This window comes from Tursiops truncatus, chromosome 6 (genome assembly GCF_011762595.2).
Source record: "Tursiops truncatus isolate mTurTru1 chromosome 6, mTurTru1.mat.Y, whole genome shotgun sequence".
In the NCBI taxonomy this organism is placed as follows: domain Eukaryota; kingdom Metazoa; phylum Chordata; class Mammalia; order Artiodactyla; family Delphinidae; genus Tursiops; species Tursiops truncatus.
The window spans coordinates 101,562,772-101,586,956 of NC_047039.1; the positions used below are offsets into that span (position 1 = coordinate 101,562,772).

At 49.3% G+C, this 24,185-nt stretch overlaps 1 protein-coding gene across 8 annotated transcripts in view; it reads right to left on the reverse strand.

Moving 5' to 3' along the window:
• The window catches only part of CDK5RAP2 (CDK5 regulatory subunit associated protein 2), a 181,417-nt gene that overhangs the window by 23,441 nt on the left and 133,791 nt on the right, over nt 1-24,185 (reverse strand). For 7 of the 8 annotated variants that reach the window (XM_073806488.1, XM_073806489.1, XM_073806487.1 and 4 more), the window contains 5 exons: nt 22,085-22,213; nt 17,077-17,653; nt 14,277-14,509; nt 6,674-6,722; nt 3,801-4,006 (listed from right to left, as the gene is read on the reverse strand). In XM_073806488.1, the coding sequence (XP_073662589.1) occupies nt 3,801-4,006; nt 6,674-6,722; nt 14,277-14,509; nt 17,077-17,653; nt 22,085-22,213 (1,194 nt within the window). The remainder of the gene's footprint in view (nt 1-3,800; nt 4,007-6,673; nt 6,723-14,276; nt 14,510-17,076; nt 17,654-22,084; nt 22,214-24,185) is intronic. The other variant, XM_073806486.1, reaches the window with a different exon arrangement.

Here is a 24,185-nt window from a genome sequence, read left to right on the forward strand (position 1 = left end):
GCTAACTCTAATACAGCCTTTTATTCTTCTAAATATCAAATATTAATTTAAAATCTTCCTTGCAGGGAAACTAAAAGATCACTTTCAAGTTCGCCTGAATTGCCTGAGAGTTGATTAAGCCACCTTCATAACGAACTCAGATATTTTTGAGACTAATCCTTTGAGAGGAATATGTTAACCATTTATCACTTACTAATTCAAGACTTAAAAACAAGGCAAAACAATAATCCCAACACTGGTGAGAATGGTAAGAAGGGTGCTCTCCAGGAATACATCCTGTTAGCACGAGTATAAACGTGTATGACTCTGGGGACTATTTTTGTCATTAGCCTTAGAAAGGTTCTTTCCAATTTATTTTTACCAAATAATTCTACTTCTAGGAATCTATTTAAAGAGATCACCGGAGATACTGACAATCATTTGTCAGAATGTTTGGAAAGGTTCATCTCAGCACTATTTATAACAGTCAGAACTGAAAATAACGCAAATGATTACATTAACTGCTTTACATCCCTTATGATGCAATGTTACACAGCTATTAAAATTATATTATGAAGACCATATAATATCATGAAAAAATACAGATACAAAATGGGTTATTCAGCATAATCACAACTCTGTTTAAAAATCTGCAGACAGGAAAGACACATATATGGAAAAGAAGGAAATACACCTAAATATTAACAGAGGTCGCCTTTAGGTGGTAGATCTTAGGCTTCTCAAAACTTTAATACTATATCTTAACATAATATTTAACAATATATAGAAATTTAAAATTTCTGAATTTTCTAAAATGAGCATGCTTTTAATTTCTCAGCCTCTGCCACAGCTCACTTTAACAAAGAAAGGAGGAAGTGCAGTTCCAGTCCAGAGGTAGGTTTCTAGTATCAGTGTTTACAGCATAATCACATTAAGTATCCAAAGGCAAAACTAATGTCTTTAATTCATCAATTAGGGGATACTCGGTTTTGTCTTGGTAATGTTTGTTTTAAAACATTATACTAATGTTATGACCCAGTTTTAATTCCTCCAAAATGACTTTCATTTAAAAGTATCACAATGTTACAGATCTTTTCCTAATTAAATAGTAATTCTGCCATGAATTTGAATGTTTATGGGATGACTTAATTCCCAGATCTTCAGCTATCTCCTATGAATGCCAGGAGTGCAGCAAGTCATTTGGCGGACTGTCTGTGGACCCCGCCTGCAGTAAACTGAAGCAGCACGGCAACACACCTCCCGTTCCTGCCTTGCTGCCCCGCAAATCTTCCAGCGGCCAGTCAGGTCTCAGTGAGTCAGGAACTTATCTGTTCTGACTGCAGCCTTCCTTCCTGGTTTATCCACGTCACATACTGCCGGCTTCTGGGGCAAAAACCCTCAGCAGCGATCGGTACAACACATCTTCTACTGAGACTGGCTGGAAGCTGGAATCATCCCTTGGCCTTAAGGAAACATTCCCGGTCGAATTGGACACCGCTTGTTAATTATGCAGCCCTAACTGGGCAGAAAGAAATACTATACTCATCTTAACACAGGAGAAAAATATCTGTCCCTCTTACAATAATACCCTTCTGACAAACGCCGCCTCTCTAAACCCATAAATCCTGCAAGCAGCAGCCACCACAAGCGACGGTATAAATATCTTTGCCGAGTAGTTCCAATTTATAGAATCTAGGTTAGGAAAATGCCCCAGAATAAGGGGAAAGCTTTATGTTCAAAGCTACTCCCTGCAGCACTGTTCACAATTGTGAAATTTTAGAAAATGACTTAAATGTTCAGCAACAGGGGAACATAAGGAAAACTGCAGTTCAGCCATTCAACGGACTATCTCAAAGCCACTGAAAATGATGTTATGTAACACGTCAGAAAACTTATGATATAATGCTAAGTGAAAAAAGGACAAGTACTAAATTATCTTTCTGCTCAGATTGTAAGCGTGACAAAAGGAAAAACAGATGCAGAGACCAAAAGTCTGAAGAGAAACAAACCCAAAAAAGCTAACAGTGGGTTAATTAGGACAGCTCCAGAGAGCACTGTCCCCATTCGGGAAAGTGCCGGATAATCCACTTGAGAAGCCCAAGGTCATAGGTCCTCAGAGGACTGAGAAGTAAAAGATGGTTCTACACTGGAAATAAACCAAGGCTGGGGTGGCGGATGGGGCCTAGAGTGAGAAAAAGGAGGGCAGGCTGGGGGAGAAAGAGGAAGTGCCTGGTACCACCGTAGCAGGAGGGTCTTAAAGAACAGGGATCACAAATAGCCCGTCAACGATCAGGCTTGCCGCATTGTAAACCCCGCCCCTCTAGTCCCTGACACCTCAGTCTGCTCCTCCCACAAAGGCCCTGTGAGAGTGGTCTCGGGCAGCAGGAGGCAGCACAAGGGACAGGGAAACAATCCATGGTCTAACCCAAAGCAGGAGAAGGCAGAGAGTAGAGCCAGAAATAACTGAGAGGAACCAAGTACACAGAAACTCACAGAAACTGCAGAGGGATACGGCCACGAACCCAAAGAAAGCACATCTAGGTAACTGGTTACTGGAGGACCCCAGCTGATACCTGCGTTACATCAAACGTGTACACTTCATGCTCGAGGTCTGATTCCAAACCATGCTCCCCTGGTCCCTGCGTATCCTAAAGGAGCCTCGGAGGCGCCACTGGGGATAAAGGCTCCACTCCTTTGGGAAAAAGGTGTATCTTTTATATATCTTTTACATATATTCAGTTTCATCTGAAAAAAAGAAAAGGGAGGGGGGATTGCTGCTGCTAAAAAAATAGATTTAAAAATTTTGAAACCCTGGTTCTAATGTGATCTGGTGTCAACAAAGAGTTTTTAGCAGGGAGGTGTCTGATTTGTTCCCTGGGTCCATTCTGGGCACCTTGCAAACAACCCACTGGAAAAAGGAGAGACCAGAGGATGTCAGCTGAGGTCCAGAGGCTATACCAGGGCTCAGAAAACTATGGCCCCTGTGTCAAATCCACCCACCACCTGTTTTGGTAAATAAAGTTTTATTGAAACATACCCACACTCACGCATTTACGTATTTTCTACAGCTGCATTATGCTGCGACAGCACGACTGAGTAACTGCAACGGAGACCATATGCTCTGCAAAGCCTGAGGCACACAGTATCCAGCCTTTTACTGGAAAAGGTCTGTCTGTTCTGGTCTATACCAGTCCTTGAACTTATGGACAGTAAGCCCTACCTAATGCCCAACAGGAGGCAATCAAGACTGCAAACACAGAAGGGGTAAAGGGGAGCTCAGAGGCAGGTGGGGTCACGGGAGGCTGATTCTGCCAACTGAGCCCACGGCTCCGTGCCCAGAGGCAGGACAAGGGGCTGATGGAAAGGGCCGAGGGTCACACTAAAGAGAAACACAGCAGATTTACTGAATTCAAAATCTCCAAACAGGGGCCCTGTACAGTTCAAAGCAACGGTCCTCAAAGCGACACCACCTTAGGAAGAGCTCGAAAGAGACAGCAAGAAATGGGCCAGAGCTAGACCTGATCCATAACCCCAGTGCTTTCCAGTCTGCCAGATAAGGAATGGCAAGGCATGTAACACGTCATCATTAAAAAATAAAAAGGACTTTTTCCCAATCTCCAACACTTTCAACAACCGTAGCTTTCCCCGGTGATGAAGGATAACTCTTAACAATGGGCCTGGGCCCTCGCAGGATCTCCTCTCACCTGGTAACTATTCCAATGTCACTATACTCTGCTTTAGTACGAAGGCAAGACAGCAAACTATCGTTCAAAGCAGGAAACTCTGGCTAGGTTTACGACGCTCAGTGAAGCTTGGCTTACCTTGAGAAACGCTGTTTGCCAGGACCGAAGTCTTCTCGGTCTCGCTGTCTTGCTTCTGGTCTCGTGAGGAGGACTTTGCGGACATTTCACAGTCGGACAGCACGTGACAGTTGGACAGCATGTGACCGTCGGACAGCGCGCGTGAGGCTGAGGGCGCAGGAGACTCAGGGAGAATGTGTCGGTAGCTTAAGTTGTCTTCCTCAGTCCTTGACCATCGGGATTGAAAGAGAAATCGTTTTCCACACTAAGATCCCAAACCAGGACCATGACTTAAGAACACTTAAGATGACTGGCTCTTTGTAATCTACCCACATTTGCAATGGTGTTCTGGAGGCTTTTTGTTTCCCTAGAGCATTTTTTAGCAAGGATACTCTAAAAACAAACACAAAGAGGGCTCAGTGGGCTTGACGTGGAGCCAGTGAAGGAGGGGGAGCCACCGTCTGGCTGGTAGTGGAGGGACCCTGAGAGAGGGCATGAGTCAGCGGGAGCTGCGTATCAACTGGCCGCTCTGTACCAGGCATTTTACGCAGACGGTCCTCCTTGGTCCTCACAGAATCCCTCTGAGGTAGGGAGGACCATCCTCATTTAGAGCTGCGGGGACGGAGGCGCATCAGAACCTTGCCCACAGTCTCACAGCTTGTATGTGGCAGCGCACACATCTGAATCCACGTCTGTCTGGCTCCAAGGCCCCAGGAGAACGTGGGGGGCCAACCCAAACCCACGAGGTGGACTTGCGGGTTTAAAAACCTCAAAACCCTCACGGTCCGCAAGCAGATTCCGGTATCACCATTGAGGCAATCATCTGGTTAGTGACCTGTATTACCCAAGGGCCACCTAAGCCGGGAGGAAAACCACCCTGAACTCTGTGAAGAGCCCACGTGAATCCCCATTACAGATAAGCTCCTTAATTTAAGCTCTTTTTTCTCCCACTTTTTCCTATTCCTTCTTGTCTCATTATTCATGAACTCAGACAAGAGCAGAGGACTTAAAGCTGCAGCGCATCCACTAACAGGTAAACAGCAGATGCAGTTGTGCTCAGACAGCGTGATGGATGCGATGGCTTGCTGCTGCCTTGCAGAGTGCAGAAGGGGCCGAGGGCACACATTTAATTAGCGTGAGCACTAAGCCTACAGCTGAAAACAGCAGAACAGAAGGAACAGAAACAAACCTGCCAGAAAGGGAAGGGTGACACGTGGCTGAGGAAGGCCAGAAGAGGCTCCCTGCCATTCTCCAAGCAACCACGGTCGGCTTTCAAGATGGCCAATCTGATCATGTCTAGTCCCAGCTTACTCTCCTTCAAAGACTCCCCTCTTCCTGTAGAACAGGATTTGGGCTCTTAAGGCAGTATCTGAGGACCAGCCCAAGGCAGCCCTGCCTGCCTCTCTAGCCTCACGTTCCATGCACCAGCCACGCAGCTCAAAGGGGTCGTGTCTCCGTCACCTCGAGGGGGGACACTCTTCCAACAAGCCACGCCCCGGAGCCTCGTGCTTCAGATCTCAGCGAAGACCATCTCCACTCGGGGAGGCCCTTACTGCCCTCTCCGCAGCCTGCCGGTGGGACATGACCCACCGTTATTATCAGGACAGAAGTGGAGGGTTGAACTGGGAAGGGTCTTGCGAATACCGCAGTGGGAGAGGAAAGTTTCTTCTAAACTTACAGAAGCCCTGAGTAAAATGCCCTCCAGTGAAGAGCTGTGATACCTCCCTGCCTGCCCACCCTAACGATGCTGGAGGCCTTCACGATGCCAGTAAAATCTGAAACTCTGCACCCCAGACTGGTCTTTTTTTCTTTATTTTGCCCCCAGGAGTCCAAAGGGTCGCAGCTCCAAAGATGAGGGAAACAGCAATGGCACTAACGACAGTCAGAACCTTGAACAAGTCAACAGAGGAGGGCGAGACCCTGACGTTTCCAGTTGGCCACAGAGGCAAGCTAAGAGTGCTTGCAATCCATTTATTCCATGAACATTTTTAAAAAATTCCAACCACATGCCAGATAGCTGGGGCTAGAGCAGGTGTGCAGATATTAAAGAAGTCTTTGCCCTCAAAAGGCAATGTGCAATAACAATAACAGCCCAGGTGCTGGAGCATAACAGGTTCAAGTTCAAATCCCAGTTCTGCCTCTTAATGGCAAGTATGCAACTCTGACCCTGAAGGTCCTCATCCTAAACTGGGAACAACAATGCTCACCTTGTAGGGTCAGAAATAACGGATGTGAACGCCTAGGGCAGCAGCTGGCACATACCATACCTAGTTAATGCTGTCTCCTTACCTCTTTCAAGGAATCCTGGGCACGGAAAGATAAATGCAGAAAATATTATAATACCATGTGGTAAGTGCTATAGTGTAATTATGTGCCAACTGCTATAGGAAGGATCACTGATGCTGGGATGCAGTGGAGAGACGGGGGTGTCGGGGAGAGCAAGGTCCGTTTCCATGTGAACTGACTCTGAAGAAGGATTTTTAAATTATAAGCAGAAGAAGGCAGTGTACCGCTTGTGTACAGGCGTGGTCTGGAGAACAATCAAAACGAAGATTAAGACTGAAGCACGGGGTACACGATGAAAAGGAAAGATGGGTCAGGCTCAGGAGTCTGGAATTCATCCTGCAAGTATCCAGGAGCCAACAGAAGGAATGTGTCATCTGGGTCAAATCACCCGACAGAAACGCCAGGAGCAACCTAATGCAAATGAATGAAGGCTGCGGGACATACGGCGTGAACTTCTGGTTTTGTATGACCACTGTCAGCTTCACAGGTATTTTTGCTTTATTTACAAGACGCAGGAAACTAATAGAACAGGAGGGAGCAGAACACTCAAAACGCTGGCAGACAAACCTAACCCATGACGTCTTCTTACCAAAAGGCCACACACTCACCTCTCTCTCAGTTCCTTCTGGGTGCTCGTTTCCGCTTCAACTGAATTTCCTGGAAGCAGAGATAACATCAGGAAGGAAAACATTAAAAAAAAAACAAAAAAAAAAGTGCTCCCTAACAATTTCTTCCTCATCCATTTGTTTAAACACTCTTCATAACAGTCCCGGATATTTAAAGTAGGATTACCAAGAATACCACTCAGACTCTAGACTCCTCCTTTATCACTGCTCTGGCGCTAGTTCCAGGAGGAAGGTGATGGCACTGAATCTAAAAAGCAATCACAAAGGCGCTGCTGGGTGCAGAGGCTCTTCTTCCTTCTCTAAAACTCTGATACTAACAGAATACAGGCTTGTTACAGGAAACGGGTAACAGAATTAAGAGAAAGAAGATCGCTACCCTCCAGGTACCCACCACAGACGTGTTACTGGCTTTCCTTCCATTCTTTTCTTCCACGCATTTTGACATGGGTGACACTGTATCACGACTTAATTTTTCACTTTGGCCTTTATTATGAGCGTTTCACTTACCAAATTTGCCTTAGTAACGGCATGTTTAATGAGTACGTGAATATTCCCTTGGAGGTGGACATGGTCCAGTTTCTGCCAGTTCCCTAGCTGATGTCTAGGCCCTCTCCAATTTTTCACTTTTAAAAAATAAATAAAATAAACTTCTTTGTGCATACAGCTCTATCTACACTGAAACTCTCTCCTCCGGAAAGGCTCTCAGAAGCAGGATTCCTAGGACAAGGAGGCTGTGAGTGCGGCTAAAAAAGCTGGTGCCTGCAGCAGGGGGAATGACTAGAAGAAAAGACAGAAGAAAACAAAGTAAGTGGCTCAGAACGCAGCCGGGGACAATGCTCTGCGCCCCCTGCGTGTCATCATGCGCTGCTTCAAAGGAACATGTGAGCCCAGATTTCAGAGATGAACAACTTTAGTTTAAAGATACTTCAGAACGCTGGAAACTGCAGACGGGGAGGAGCCCGTTGAAGAAACGAACGCGTGGCTAAAGGAAAAACAAGCCTCCTACGGCAGCAGTGGAAAGATGAGGCTATAATTAAACTGCACCCACACGTACCATTTTCAAAACTACTCATAAAAGGAAAAGTTCTCAAACACCACCGTGTGGAGGAAAAGATCACGGGAGACACGCACATCTGCTCTGTATCTTGTGGTTCCCACCCACAAGCTCCCCAGGCCAGCTGGGTGGCTGCCAGGGCTCCCTCTCCACCCACCGGGCCGGGCCCTGGGCACCGGCACCACGCAGGGCGCACGGGCTCCGGGAATGGGTGCTGAGGGCGGTTCCTCGGTAGCCACCGTCTTCTTCAGGCCTCACAACAACCCTACGGGCACAGTGTCCGGATCTCCGTTTGACGGTAAAGACGTGAAATCCAGGAGGTCTAATGTTCCCACTCTCCCACTCTCCCCACTTCCCACTCTCACCTACGTTACTGCTTCGGTGAAGCAAGGGCAATGGAGACATTCTCACAGCTGCCCCACCACAAATCTACATCTCCATCCTCTGGTTCCATCGCGACCGAAACTGGTATGATATCTGGACCCCCCAAGAGGTAGGGAGAGGTTGACAGGCCTCCACCCCAGGGGATGCTCTCAAGGGCTCCCCGTCTCTGTCCTCTGCATCCCGCCTCAAGGGGGGAATCTACATCTGATACCCCTGACTGGTCAGATTCCAAGACCCTGACATTCCAAGTCCCACATGAACGGGCATGGATGAGTGTACCTTAGAAGAAGAACTCACTTGGCGTTTTCCTCTCACACCTGCACAGGGCTGCTTACTAATGTTCAGTTAATGATACGACTTTGGCCCTTAGACCCTAAGGATGGGCCGTCTGCCCCAGCCTAGCCTTCCAAAGAGCTCGGGGCTCTACACGCGCTAGGCAGGCAAGCAATAACGCAACATCTGCTTCACATTTACCGTCGTTCTTCAGAGGCACGTGCCTCAGGGACTACAACTGGCCCAGCACAGGCTTCAAGCATTCTGGCTCACCTAACCGTAAACTCATCTTAAAACCAGCAAAAAAACTCTCCTCGATTCCTGACAAAGTCCACGACCACAGATGGAGTCCGTGACCCGGATGCCACCAGCAACCCTTGGCTCCCCTTCTTCAAACCAGAGATGCTTTGGGGAGCTTGTAATGACTCAACAACTGTACTCCACTCGTTTCGCTTCCACCACAGAGTTCTTTAAAACCAAGTGACAAATTGTTACTGTGGGACTCATAGGGAGATCGTCGGTACAACTGATGCATTGAATTTCTTGGTGGAATTTGCCTTCACACAGGTGAGAGGGTACCATCTGTCAGGCTATTCCAGAAGCTTAGGAAGCACGTCATGGAAACACTCTCCCATCTCTCAGGCAAATCTTATTGCTACACCTAAAAAGCTGTGGAGTATGTGGCAGTGCGGGGGGGTTTCATCTTTCCAAATAAAGAGACATCTAGTTATCCGACACATAGCTGAACAAGCACGAGAATCACGATGCAGGACAGGCTTGTAACTGATGGACCCGCCCTCAGTCCCCTCCCCTCACTGACCCCTCTGCACTCGGCCACCACGTAAGAAGCCTCTTGTGAAATGGTACTCCCTAGGTCAAAACCCATCAATCGTACAAAATTAAGTTCAAATATCAGAGCCTGGCATCTCCTACATGACCCAAATGTTTCTTCCTTTCCATCTCACTGGTAATTCAGATTAAATATTTACAGTCCTCCTCCCGGGTGCCTGTGCCCGACACTGAGGATACAGAGATGAGTGAGGGCCCTGCCCCAGTGAGTTCACAGCTGAGTGGGGACGGTGGACCCAAAAGACAACTACACGACAGCGCTGTGACAGAGGCAGCATCGGATGCTGGGGGAGGACCCACAGAGGAGACAAGCACGATCCAGCCTGGACCATCAGAGAACTTACAGGAGGTGACAACTGATCTAGATCTTTCAGGCAGGAAAGAACTGCTTTATAAAGGTAAGAAGCAGCTAAGGTGCTGTGTGGAGGGCAGATTCCACAGACACTCAGGAGAGAAAGTCCTCCATTCCATCGGACAGCCTGGCGCACATAGCTAACCAGAGCTTGCACGCCCCATCACCACCCCCAAGACACCCTTTCCCACCAGCTGTGAATCCTCCCACTGTGGAAGACTGAGCTCCAATATCCTTTCCTCCTGGAAGCCTCCCTTCAGAGTCCACAGTGCCCCCCCTCCAAGCTCAACTATGTGGGCCACACAGAGGCCGAGCACATTTCATCCAAGGGCACCCCAGAGCCAGGTCCACACCACATAAAACTCCCAGCAGCAGCATCAAATCCTGACCGGGCACTACCTGTCTGGTTCCTTCCCAGGCTGGGAGGCCAGGACAAGACCAGGCCCCCACCTTCCAGGAGCTTACGCTCCGAAGAAATAAAATATGCCTGCAAGAAATCGTTGCTGTCACCTCCTGAGCTCCCACTACGGGCCAGGAGGACACCAGATGCTTTAATAATCTCAATCCTCACCAATAACTCTGCCAGACAGGTGCTATTACCTCACAGAGGAAATCTGACCCTTAACCACAAAGCTGGGATTTGAACTCAGGCCTGTCTGGTTCCAAAGATTCTGTTCTCTCCACCCCATCACGTGGCCCCCATCACAAGGCCAGAAGTGATGCCATGTGAGAGCTACAACCAACCCGGCAACAAAGAAAATGAATAGGTTTGCTTTCACTTGAAGTGAACAAATGAAGCTTCCTGGAGGACGGGCAGAATTTCTAGAAGTGGAGAGGGAATAAAAGCCTTTTAGAAAAGGACTGATTTGATCAAAGTCCCAGAAGTGGGGAAATGCAAAGCCAGGCCCATGGAAATTGTTGACAAGGACACCCAATTTGACAGGAGTGTGAGGGGCATGACCTCATGGGGGTCAGGTTAGGCTGTGAAAACAAGCTGCCTGGGTTCAAATCCAGACTCGGCCACTTCCTGTGTGACCTTGAGCAAGTAAATTAACCTCTCTGTTCCTCATTATTAAATGAGGATACTAAATAGTAGGCTGAGAACAATGCCTGGCATACAGTAAGACCAGCCCTCCCCATTGGTTCTCCTTCATATTCATCATTATCATTCCGAGGTTAGAGGGCTGGAAAAGGCAGACCGTGGAAGCCCTTGAAAGAAATGGATGCTTCAGTCCAGAAGAGAGTGGATGTATGTATACGTATAACTGATTCACTCTGCTGTACACCTGAAACTAATACAGCATTGTAAAGCAACTATACTCCAATAAAAATTAATTTTAAAAGAAGAAATGGATGTTTCGGGTTCATCCCTGTGGTAAAGGAGCACCAAGGGAAGGGATCCCAGCAACTGTCTTCTACTCATGCGGCTAAACCCTGACACACACGGTGAGCTTGCTGAGGACAGGGACTATCTCACCATCTTCTTTCTCAGCACTCACTCAAAAATACCTGAAGACAGGGCTTCCCTGGTGGCGCAGTGGTTGAGAGTCCGCCTGACGATGCAGGGGACATGGGTTCGTGCCCCGGTCCGGGAGGATCCCATGTGCTGCGGAGCGGCTGGGCCCGTGAGCCACGGCCACTGAGCCTGCGCGTCCGGAGCCTGTGCTCCGCAACGGGAGAGGCCACAACAGTGAGAGGCCCGCATACCGCAAAAAAAAAAACCTGAAGACAAAAACACAGCCTTCCTGATTCTGATTCATGCTACTGCTCTCAGGAGGTACCACGGTCAAGGATATGGTGGAAAACCTGGGACTGCAACACCAGTCCTTGATCTATTTGGGGTCTCAACCCACTTTGAGAATCTAAAATTTATAGACTATCACCCCAGAAAAACACCAACACTCACAAAATCTGGAGCAGGGCTCCAGACCCCTAGTGAACTCCCCAGCCTATGGAGAGAGGCAAGAATCCCAGCTCTAATCCTTACCAGCATTAAGAAAGCACACTACCATCCTACTTCTTGGGTTCTACCAATTAAATATCATTAAAGAGGGCTTCCCTGGTGGCGCAGTGGTTGAGAGTCCGCCTGCTGATGCAGGGGACATGGGTTCATGCCCCGGTCCGGGAGGATCCCACATGCCGCGGAGCGGCTGGGCCCGTGAGCCGTGGCCGCTGAGCCTGCGCGTCCGGAGCCTGTGCTCCGCAGCGGGAGGGGCCACAGCGGTGAGAGGCCCGCGTACCGCAAAAAAAAAAAAAAAAAAATCATTAAAGAAATAGCAAGGATGTGCACAAAGATTCCAATCCACTGTCCTTTATCATAGCCCCAAACTGGAAACGAACTAAATATCCATCTAATGGGGAATGGTGAACTATGGTACATTCATACAAAAGAATGCGCTGCAGCCACTAAAACCTACAACGTAGATTAACATTGATTATCTATAATTGAACAAAGGGAGAGGTTGCAAAGCGTCCTACTTCCACCAAAAATACACATATGTATAAAAAAGGTCTGGAGAGTATACACCCCAGGGTGTTCATGTTTTGCTGTATAAATGATAAAATTATGGGAGTATTCGCTCATCTGCTATCCCACAATAAACATGTACCGTTTTGTATTAATAAAAAAAAAAAAGGGCTACATTTCAATTTTTTAAGAACTCATGCTACGCAACTACCTCAAATATAAAATTACTTTATGGTAAGCTCATTTCATAATTCAGGAGCCAGACTCTTCAGATGGCATCCCAGAAAGACCCACCTCTGTTACATTTTATTCTCTAAGAAAAAGAGCTGCTGTAGTGAGGCTCCTGAGACTTTTATGCCTTTTGTAGAACAGAATTAAGTTCTGTGTTTGTGTTGTCTGCTAAGCCCGAAATGCTTCTGCTTCCAGACCCATAGGAAACAAGAAGTGAGATCTCCTTGGGTCTGTCAAGGTAAATAACTAAAAAATAAATCAAGGGGAGGCGGGTGGATGAGGGAGGGAGGGCATCTGGTGCCAGAGGCAGTCTCTCTCAGCCTCCCACTCCCAGGTGGAGGGCCTGTAGGAAGAAAAGAGACAGATGGAAAATGCCTCGGGCCGGGAAGACACAGCTCTCTCTTGAGGACCCACTTATCCCTCCAATAATAAAATGGAAACTAGCTTATTTGGGAAACCTTAGCCAGAATAAAAGTAGATTTCGTAAAGCTGGAAAAAGTCAAGTGCTCCTGTGTCAGAGGTCCCGGGAGCTGGTACTAGAAAATCAGCCTGCGACGCACCTAAGCGGCTGGGCCCTTCTTAAAAATGGAGGAAAAACATTCCCTGAGCCCAGAAGGCCAAACTACCGCCACGTTCTATCTTGGCATCACACTGAACACACGTGGACCCTCGTGACCCATCTGTGTGGATGTATGAAGGCACGAAGACTGAGGTCAAATCCAGGTTCTGCCATGTCAGTTGTGACTTTGAGCAACTGACCTCCCTCTGTTAAGGCCAAGTTCCTCACATAAATCAAGTTGTTCTGAGGATGAAGCCCCCAGGCTCACAAGTACAGATGCGAGTAAGCACTCAGGACTCCAGGGCCATGCACCGAGCCACGCACTCTGCCAAGGTCTCACGTCCATGATTTAACTTGACCCTCATGACTCACAAAGGAAAGGCTTTGATGCTGAGCAGAGAGCGGTCATGACCTGACTTACACTTTGTAAAGGCCACTCTGGCTACACTGAAAACGGACCGCTGTGGGACAAGGGTGGAAGCACAGAGGCCAGAGGAGAGGACTGCAACCACCCAGGCGAGGTGACGGCAGCCAGCTGGAGCCGTGGCGGCAGGGAGGGGGAAACCCGCTCAGATCTGGAACTGGCGCCGATGGCAGGGCTTCAAAGGGGCAGCCAGTGGGGTGGGCGGGAGTACTGACTCCGAACAGTGTCCTCTTAGGAGCCAAGGGAGGACGAGATTCCCCAAGGGAGAAGGAGCAACCGCAACCACTCTCAGAGGGTTGGGAAAGATTATCAGTAGTGAGTGAGTGTGTGTGTGTGTGTGTGTGTGTGTGTGTGTGTGTGTGTGTGTGTGCGCGCGCGCGCATATGTATGTGTGTGTCTATCTAGAGAGAAAAAGAGAATGAGAGAGCAAACATGGCAAAATGGATGAAGCTGGATGAAGGTATAAGGGAGATCTCTGTTGAGATCTCAAAAAAATGCAAATTATTATTTTTTAATTGTAATGCGATAACATCTATTCACGTACCTAGCATGCAGCAAAGGTTTTCTTTCATCCTTTCTCTGACCACCTCTGACCCTTGAATATGCTGTTAACCAATGAAAGTTTGGGTTTTCTTATTTGTTTGTTTTGTTTGTTGCTGCCAACATTTAAAATCCATAAGTCTTTACCTGCCAAACCCCGGGTTCCATCTTCTCTTGAAAATTTGGAGGAACTGGCAACCATGTGGCCACGCCTCACCAGCCTGGCCCCCGAGGCCCCTCCACTGGACCCCAGGTTTGGAACACTGCAGACTGCCAACCACGCGGAAGTGGCCACCAGGAGGAAGCAGCGGCCATTGGGGCTCTGCCATCATCTCATCAGGGCAGAGGGGTGGAAGGAGAGGCCAAGGAGTCCGTTCCTCCTGGGGCCCTCCAAGAAGTCCTGGATCAATTCCTGATGGGTCTTAAGACCCGCAGTCCCTCGCCCCACTTACCCTTGAGAAACAGATTTTCCAACTGCCTCAGCAGCTCCGCGCACTGACTCAGCTGCTCCTGGAAACCCTCGGCCACACGGCAACCCACGTCGCTGGCCTGCAGCAGCTCCTCAAAGGCCTTGATCATGGCGTTCATGTGCCGACGATAAACGACACAGATGCCGTGGCTGTCCTTAATCTGCTGTCGTTGAAGGGAGAGCTCCCTGGCTTGGGCCTGAACTAACGAATCATATCTGATAAAAGGAGGGAAAAGAAAATGCTTGGACCGTTTTAGAATTGAATTTCCACGACTTTAACACTAATTGGAGAAATGACAGAGCACAATTTTGAAAAGCCTGCAGCTATGCAAGTATTTATACTTTTAGAAAAATTGCAACTGTACAAGGTCACTCCTCCTTCGATTTCAAAACAGCCAACAAATGCTGGAACAAAGGTTGCTCTGCAATATTTTTAACCTTACGAAGCCCCCAATTAAAGTACAGATTGGCAAGGACTCAGGAGAACAATTAGTTTCCACTCACTCTTCAAAAATACTAGTCCGAATTGTAGAAACGAGTGCTCCAAGGGTCAGGGGACCCAGCACAAATTCTCACAAAGGACAGAAAAGAAACTGTAAGGCAGGAAAACGAAAACAGGACCCTCTCCTCTCACGTGAAAGGTCAGAGGATAATCATAATCCTAACTCCCATTTACGGAGGGTCTACGACCTGTCAGCCACTGAATCAAGTGTTTTTCTTATAAGTTATCTGTTCCTCTCAATCTCGCAACAACTGTATGAACACCCCGTTTACAGGAGAGGAAACGGACTCTTGGACATGGCAGGTTGGCTAAACAGTGAAGACATCTCACTCAAACACAGCTCTGCCTTCAAAGCCCAACTCTGTTATCTGCAGTGAGGGGGATGGACCTAGAGTCTGTCATACAGAGTGAAGTAAGTCAGAAAGAGAAAATCAAATACCGTATGCTAACACATATATATGGAATCTAAAAAAAAAAAAATGGTTCTCACGAACCTAGGGGCAGGACAGGAATAAAGACGCAGACGTAGAGGATGGACCTGAGGACACGGGGAGGGGCAAGGGTAAGCTGGGACGAAGTGAGAGAGTGGCATGGACATATATACACTACCAAATGTAAAACAGATAGCTAGTGGGAAGCAGCCGCATAGCACAGGGAGATCAGCTCGGTGCTTTGTGACCACCTAGAGGGGTGGGATAGGGAGGGTGGGAGGGAGACGCAAGAGGGTGGGGATATGGGGATATATGTATACATACAGCTGATTCACTTTGTTATACAGCAGCGACTAACACAACACTGTAAAGCAATTATACTCCAATAAAGGTGTTAAAAAAAAAAAAAGCCCAACTCTGTCCATACAACACCGCCTCCTGATGCCACATCCGTCCTTCCCTATGTGAGCCCACAAGTATTAGTCGGCAGTGAGAAAAACGCAAGTTCAGGAAAGCGTGGCTCTGTCTTCCTTACCAACTGTGGGCGCAGGAAGCTGGCCACAGAGTGGCTTGCCAGAGACCCTGACCCTTCCGTTCGCCGTGTTCCCTGTTCCCTGAAACAATGATTGGCGACCACCTTCAACCCCACGTAAGCACAGAGAGATCACGTGACAGCAGCACTGCAGGTGGGGCCGGTTTAATGGACGAGAAAGAGCCCAAGCATCAGCACAGGGTACCGTGGACCGGACCAGCTGGCTCTGCGAACCCTCCCAGGCCACCTTCTCAGTCACGGCAGCCTCTCTGGGGCCCCGTTTCCTCACCTACAAACACACAGTTTAAGAACACCTCATTCTGGGCTTCCCTGGTGGCACAGTGGTTGAGAGTCCGCCTGCCGATGCAGGGGACACGGGTTCGTGCCCTGGTCCGGGAAGATCCCACGTGCTGCGGAGCGGCTGGGCCCGTGAGCCATGGCCGCTGAGCCTGCGCGTCTGGAGCCTGTGCTCCACAACGGGAGAGGCCACAGCAGTGAGAGGCCCGCGTACCGCAAAAAAAAAAAAAAAGAACACCTTGTTCTCAGGTGACTGTGAGGGTTAAGTAAGAAAAATGCCTAACCAGGGGTCTGACCCAACTGCCTCTCACTAAATACCAGCTGCCTTCAACCACACGGTCTGGGAGGTCTTGAAACATGCACTCTGGCTCCTGACAATTCAAAACAATGTGTTTGTCTCAAATTAGTGTCCAGTGAAGGTCAGCTTTACAAATGATCCCATGTTTGTCGAATTTCGTGAAGCAAAACTGTATATATCTATGCCCGTAAAACGAATCTTCGTGGCCTGAGGATTCTTCTCTTTCAACAAAGGCTTATTTCTCTAAGATGACCTTGAAGGGTAAAGATGTGGCCAGTATTTACTTTCCTCCCACCCTGCCTAGGACATCAGTTTCAGCACCGCCCTCTCCACGCCGAACCCCTCCACCTCACCACCCCCCTGTCAGCACAGTAAAAGCCATTAACAGGGTCAGGGGTAAACACTGCCATTCGGCAAACTTACTATAACTCACCAGGTGACTGGTATAAAACCTTTAACCCCGAGTCCCCAACCTGAGGAGGGCAAAACCTGCTTGGCCAGTTTCAGAAGACACAGACTAGTATGTGCACAGTCACCGTGCCTTGTGGCCTCACATGTCACTTCCCCGCAGGCGTAGCTGCCTTAACGGTGCCTTCAAGCCTTCCCCAGCACACGCCGGACCCCCATCACAGGGCAGCGTTCCCTTTTAGCTCGGGGGCGCCCATCTAGTGGCAAGTTGGGGAACTGCAGGCTTAAACGTGGGAGAAGACAGGTGGGACGTACCTTGAGGGTGAGAGATCTCTGAACTTATTCTGCAGGTTATGGATTTCACCGGAAAGTTCCATGTTCAAATTCTGCTCCTTCTGCAGCTCATATTCCTGGTCCACCAGCTGCAGTCTGAGACTCTCCAGCGCCCTGCTGTCAATCATCTCTGGGGCCAGCGGGTGGAGGATTTTCATGTGTTTCACATAACGTACTTGGTGCAAACTTGAAAAGGTCATTTCTTCTTCGTCGGTACTGCCCTTGGACTTGTTCAAGCTGTCCTGGGCCCCTTCTCTCCCACACAAAACTGTGATGATGGCCTCACTGAACTGGGAGTGCTTTTGAAGCTGCATTATGAAGTTCCGGTAGACCTCGAGCTCGGTTTCCAAGTCACAGATTTTCCGTTTTAAGGTTTCTTCATCATTTGAGGTATCGCTGTTCTCCAGCTGATCGGTCTCAACCACACTGACTTTAGCGGAAAACTGACTCTTAGGACTCAAGTATGTAGCTACGGAAGTGGAATCTGGAAAGTCTTCAGAAGGATTCTCTTCGCATGGTGGAAAGACGGCAAGGTCATCAGGCTGGTAAATTTCGGAGTCTGAAAATCAAAACACATTTATGTCGGTGTCTCCATCTCCACTGCTGAAATCCATCCCCTCGGTCCTTCCTCACAGCCACCGCCAAGCAGAAACCACTGCGGGAGCCTCCCACCAACCCCTCTGGCTCTTGGCCTTCCCTCTCAATCTGTCCTCTTCCTCAGAGCGACTGTTCTAAAAAGTGAATTCAACGACGATAACCACCAACACCCCACTAAATCGAAACTTCTTCTCACAGCATCTGAGACCCTGCTTGATCTACTTCCAGGCAACCCCTGGCACCACCGACGGAGAGTCTCTACTAAATTAACCATAATTCCCTGCACACACCAGGCTGCTCATGCCTCCATGCTTTTGCATGTGCTGTTCCCCCTGCCTGTAATACACCTGGCTCCCTCCTTAACTCCTCCTCAGTGAACTCTTCATCCCTCAACACCTAGATCTGATTTTCTCCCCTCTGCAAGCCCATCTTCAAGCTATGCAAAACAGTCACTCCCCTCTGTGCTTCCACAGTGCCTCATACACAACACCCGAGACAGACGTACCATGTGCTCGGTGCTAGCATATGACTGGCAATTGGCTTATTCATTTATTTACACAGCACTTAGTTACTTGGGTTCCTCTCTCCCTCCCTGGACTGCAAGTTCCTTCCCAGCAGGGACTGGCCTTACATCTTCACATTCTCAGTGCCTTGTTCAGTACCCAGCCCAGACCTGGTGTAAATGAAGGGCTGAAAAAATACAGGGGAATGAGTGAAGGAACATCAAAACCCAGTAATTCTAAAATCCACAGCAGATGACAGTCGTCCTCTCATTTCCACATCGACGTGTTTCCGGGGATGCCATGATGTCCCCTGTAGCAGGCTGTTCCACTGACTCACAATCCTACCAGGAAACATCTCCTTACAGCTAGTTTAAATCCCCAGGTGTGTGGCCGAACTCCTGTGGGAGGCAGAATGGTACTGCAGAAAGAATACGCAGCTTTGAAGCCAAAGAGAAGAGGGCGCATACCCAGCTTTGCTACTTGCTGGCTGCACAGTGTTAGGCAAGTAACTCACTGCCCAGAGCCTCAGTTTCCCCAAAGAGATGTCTTATGTGCTTGTTGTGAGGTTTCAAGGTCGGGCCTGAGTCTAGAGCTTCTATCCTTAACCACATACCACAATGCCTGCTGTCCAGGGAAAGCTCAGCTCGATACAAGGAGTGGTTTGAATACTTAAGAAGCAGCAGAATATAGTAGAAAAACCCATCTCTGAAATCCAATGGATCTGGTTTCAAGCTCTGGCTCTGCCGCTTACTAGCTGCGTGACCTTAGGCAAGTGACTTAGCCTCTCTGAGCCTCAGGAGCTTCATTTGCAAAATGGAGAGAACATCAATTACCGCGAAGCCTAAGGCTTCTGTTTTGTTTTCAGGATCAAATGGGACAATACCCGCAAAAAGGCTAACAGTGTCTGGCACACAGCAGCCAAGGAGACCAACTAATACGCATATCCTTTGCTTCCCTGAAGGTGTTCAAAGATGGAAGAGGATGCCTATCACAGGAGGCTCGCGAACAAAGGCTTGTGGACTTGGGGAAACACTGCCAGGGCAGCAAGGTGGGTTGGATGAGTTGACCTAGGAGACCTCTCAGAAGGAAAGGCACGTACAAACCCTTGTCAGGCTGTACATTCCAATTTCTGGGTTCTGCGGCTGCTCCTCGTGGCTTTAAGCCCATTCTTGTCTCTCTGCTCATGATGCAAATACCATAAAATACACTTTTTCATTTTAGAAAGCTGCTGCCACGGGACCTCAAGGAAGCACTCCTGATAGAGCATTTTTAGTGCACAAAATTTGTTAGAAAAACTCATCTCTTGAGGTCCTTTAGGGTGGAGACCACATCATTCACCTGCTTCTCCAGTGTCTGGCATGGGACCTGGAGCAGAGAAGGTACCCAGTAAGTCCTGCTGGCCGAACGAGTGTAAGAGACACAGAGGGAGAAATCTCAACAAGGCTTTTTTCCAGTGAATCACACTCCAAGATAACGAAATATCTTTGCTATAACAACCTCACGATAATGGAATTTCATGGCAAGAAGTGATGTTCACGCATGGGAATAAAGATCAGTTTTGATGACTTTCGTTAAGTAATCATGAGGCAAAGACAAATGTAAGCCCTATACACGTGTCCTTTTGTGACACAGACTGTTTAGACACACACACACATGCATGCGCGCGCACACACACACACACACACACACACCCTCATCGTGAATGGGAGGTTCATCCTCACGTCCACACTTAGACCTCCACTTTAAACTCTGCTCCCTAAACACACTCAGACACTTGACACTCGTAATTTTGACTTGAGAAGTGTCCCTAACCAACAGCAATTTGTGACTTTGCAGAGGCAAGGATCTGACTCCTAGGCTCCCAGGCCGGTACATGGCAAGTCTCACAGCTCACATCAGCATGGCGATGCGGCTTTGCATTCTCCACTCCACAGCCCTCAATAAAGGTCCAAAGGAGGACTTTTTCATTAAAAAAATCACTGCATAGAGAGTGTGAGAGATGGAGGATTATAAGCCGTAGTGTACAGTGTGAACCTGCAGGTGTATCAAGGCGTCAGGACACATAGCTATGTGCTGGGACCTGGCCCAGGCACCCAGCTCCTCACCTATGCTGTCCACTTGATCGTCACAACGACCCTGTGAGGCATCACTCATAACCCCATTTTACAAAAGAGGAAATTGAGGTTTAGAGATAAGAACTTGCCCAAGGTTCAGGGCAAGTAAGCAGCTGTCCAAGCCTGGTGGTCCAACCATCTGAATACTGCCTCCTGATATATCCCTCCTGCAACTGGGGTCCCCATCTCAGGGGGGCATAACAAGGAAAGACAGTCCTCAACCCTTGATGTGAAGGCCAGTAATGACTGTGGCGCCCCCTTCATCCATTTCTCCAGTTTCTGTCCAGGAGCTACTGAGGAAGAGCCAGCAGTGAAGCCAGCACAGGCAGTACCAGCCTCGTGGAGGGCAGTCGCTGAGCAAAGTCGCTACGAGACCAAGGCGTGGCGGGCTGATGGGAATGTTCAGGAAGGCCTTCCCTGGAAAGTGACGCTTAAGCGGAGACCAGAAGGATGAGGCATCAGCTGGGCAACAGTTAAAGGGAGGAAATCGGGCTTCCCTGGTGGCGCAGTGGTTGAGAGTCCGCCTGCCGATGCAGGGGACGCGGGTTCGTGCCCCGGTCCTGGAAGATTCCACATGCTGCGGAGAGGCTGGGCCCGTGAGCCATGGCCGCTGGGCCTGCAAGTCCGGAGCCTGTGCTCCGCAATGGGAGAGGCCACAACAGTGAAAGGCCCGCGTACCGCAAAAAATTAAAAAATAAATAAAAAAAAATAAAGGGAGGAAATTCAGGAGGAGGCAAAAGCACAGTAAGAAAAAGGAAAAAAGGTCACTAACGATGGGGATTTGAGAGGAAAGGGGAAGCTGCCAGTCAGTCGAGAAGCCTCTAGTAACCGACTAACCACGAACGAGGAATCAGAAGTTGTCCCCAGGGCCATTCATTTACATACAGGAAACAGGGCCGCTGGGGACCTTCCCACAATTCAGCTAAGGGCACTTGATTATCTGGGGGAGTGGCTTCCTCCTCAAAGCCCAGAACACGCGGAAGCCTGTGACCACGCGTTCAGTGTACTGACTGCAGGCCTTGGGAAGCATACGCCATTGGGAACAGGGCCCACAGCTCAGTATTTCCCCAGAGACTGTCCTTCCCCACAGCCACCCCATGACAAATTTAGGATCCTGAAGACAATGATGTCTTACAGAGTGAATCAGGGCCACCTTAATGGTGATTTTTTTTTTTTAATTAAGAGGGGAAAAAAGAATCTAAGGTAAAAGAAAAAATGTTAAGCATCTGTTCGTGGTTGACTGGGATCATGAATATTGTTATTATTCTTTGGGCTTATTTGTATGCCTGCGATACTTCATAATTCTAAGAAGGATACAGCTTGCCTGGGGCCTTGCCCATGTCTCTGTACCTTTCCCGCTGACCCCCCTGACAAACCCCCAAACCAGGTGTCAGCTCAGGCTTGCCCCTCGTCCACCCCACCCCCAGGCAGCGGGAGGCCAACCGTGCACACCTAACAACAGCCAGCACTGCAGGGATGCTGAGGACGGCTGGCTGAGGGTGAGGCCCCTGAGGGCAGGCCCTGAGTCCTCTGAGGCTGAACCACCAGAGCCCAGCCCGCTGCCTGGCAGAAAAGTGTCAGACAAACGGACTATAAGCTCCGACACCCTACTATACCTTGACTCTCAAAACCCTCAGCCTCCTCAAGTGTTACATGGCAACAGTGACCACGCCCTAGGATGGCTGTTGCAGGGCTTAGTAATATTTTTTGTATAAAACACCCCAAATGGTGCCCAACACAAAGTAGCTGTTCAAGAGGCCGGGGGGGAATGCTGACCGGTCTCGCAGCTGGCCTGCTGATCCCTGTCCCTTTCCTTGTCTCTCCAGACACACAGCGTGGCTTTGAGTCCTTCTTGCTCTCCCAGGCTGTCCTGGTCCTGGTAGGCTGCTCCCACGAGGGGCTGGGCTACAGGCATCCACAAAGAGAAAGAAAACCAGATAAAACCACAGGCCTGAAACTTAGCCAAGCAACTAAGAAGAACACAAAGATACAACAGGGAAAATAAAAACACTGGGGAGGCAAAATGCAATTCATAAGATAAAATTAATCTATCGAGCTGCCATAACAGGACATAAAGAGCATAAATATACTGCAGCTTGTCTGAAACGGTTTAAGTCCAGGCTCTTCTAAAACCATGAGTGAGAAAATGAATTCTATAGACTCATGCCCGCTTTTCCCAAGAAGAGGGGCCTCCGGGGCCTTCCAGGCAGCTGCAGAAGTAGCCCCTGGCTGAGGCACCCCAGGGTCTCAGCAAGAAATCAAAACATTGTTAAGCACAAATGGCAAGCCCTGGGCAAGGTGCCAGGGCCCCTGTGCGGCTCAGCCACCTTCGCCGCGGTCGCCGCCCCAGGAGACAGGGAGCCCTCAGAAGGCGGAGACTGCATCTTCTTCCTCTCTCCCCCCTACACCCTGTGCGTGAGGCCAGGAACACAGCAGGCGCTCGGGGAACATTCACTGCATGAGTGAATGGGTGCCTGGATGGGTAGATGGATGGATGAAGGACGCTGGGAAAGGAAGGAGGGAGGGAAGAGCAATCCTACCAAAGCCCAACTTATCTTAAAACCTCAACTGTGGTAAACCCAAAAGAGAACCTAAGATTAAACAGAAAATACCTCTGGCTACGCGGCTCATCGTAAAAGCCATACGCACGGTATCATATACTAGGCTCCCAGAAACAGCAGAGGAAAAGTAAAGGCTCTGAAATCAGGCAGGCTGGTTCCAATCCGGGTTGGGATGTCGGCAACAGTGTGACCGTAGCCAAGTCCCTTTATCTCTGAAACTGCTGCCTCAACGATCAAACGGGAATAATTAGCGTCCCTGCCTCAGGGGACTGTCAGGAGATTCGACAAGATCACGTACGTAAAGCGGACAGCGGGGCTCAGTCAGTAACGGGCACTCATTTTATTTTACCACCACGGGCAGGCCGAGGCCCCCGGTCACCTCCCAGGCCTGAACCGCTCTGAAAACCCCCCGCTCGGACGCAACCGTCCACCCCTGTCTCCAACCCTTCCTCAGCAGACACTGCTTCTCCTGCAACCTCCCCAGGAGTGGATGCTCCTCTCCCTTGTACTATGGGCCTGGAAATGTGTGAGCACCTCTGCTCTTCAAGGACACTTCCAGACCATTCTCTCTCTTCCCTAAAAACTCCGGCTTCACAGCTCATGCTGTGAGACTACACCACTGACGACACCCGCCTTCCTGCAGACACCCACCGTCCCGATTCACGGAATCCCTCGAGATTCATGGCCACCGTGGCCGCCGACTGCCCTGCTCCTCTCCACCCCTCTATGGCACCCCCCCCCCCACCCCGCCGAGTTGCCTATTCTTGTATCCAATTTCTCTCCTCCATTCTCTCCGGAACCCACGCCAGTAGCCCTGCCCGCTCCATGGAAACAGTGCCCTTCAAGGTCCCCAAAGGACTCCCCCAACGCTCAATCCCAAGGCCAAGCCCCAGTCCTTGACCTACTTGTCTCACTAGCATATCCGACATAGCTAATCTGCTCCCCACTCGGCTTCGGGAGGCCATGCTCCCTGGGCCGCCCACCCCACTGGCTGTTCCTTCTCAGGCCCAGGCTCGGTTCCCAGACCTACCTCCTTTGTCTCCAAGCCTCAGAGCTTCAAATACCGCAACATGCTGACCTGGGCCCAGACCTCTCCTCCAACAGGCATCTCAAGAGTTCCAAACCAGACCCCTGAGGCCCTCCGAGCCTGGCTCTCCTCAATCCTTCCACCTCAGGGTATGACATCCTTCCCATGGTTCACATTAAAAGTGATCCTTTAGGACTTCCCTGGTGGCTCAGTGGTTAAGAATCCGCCTGCCAATGCAGGCGACACAGGTTCGAGCCCTGGTCCTGGAAGATCCCACATGCCGTGGAGC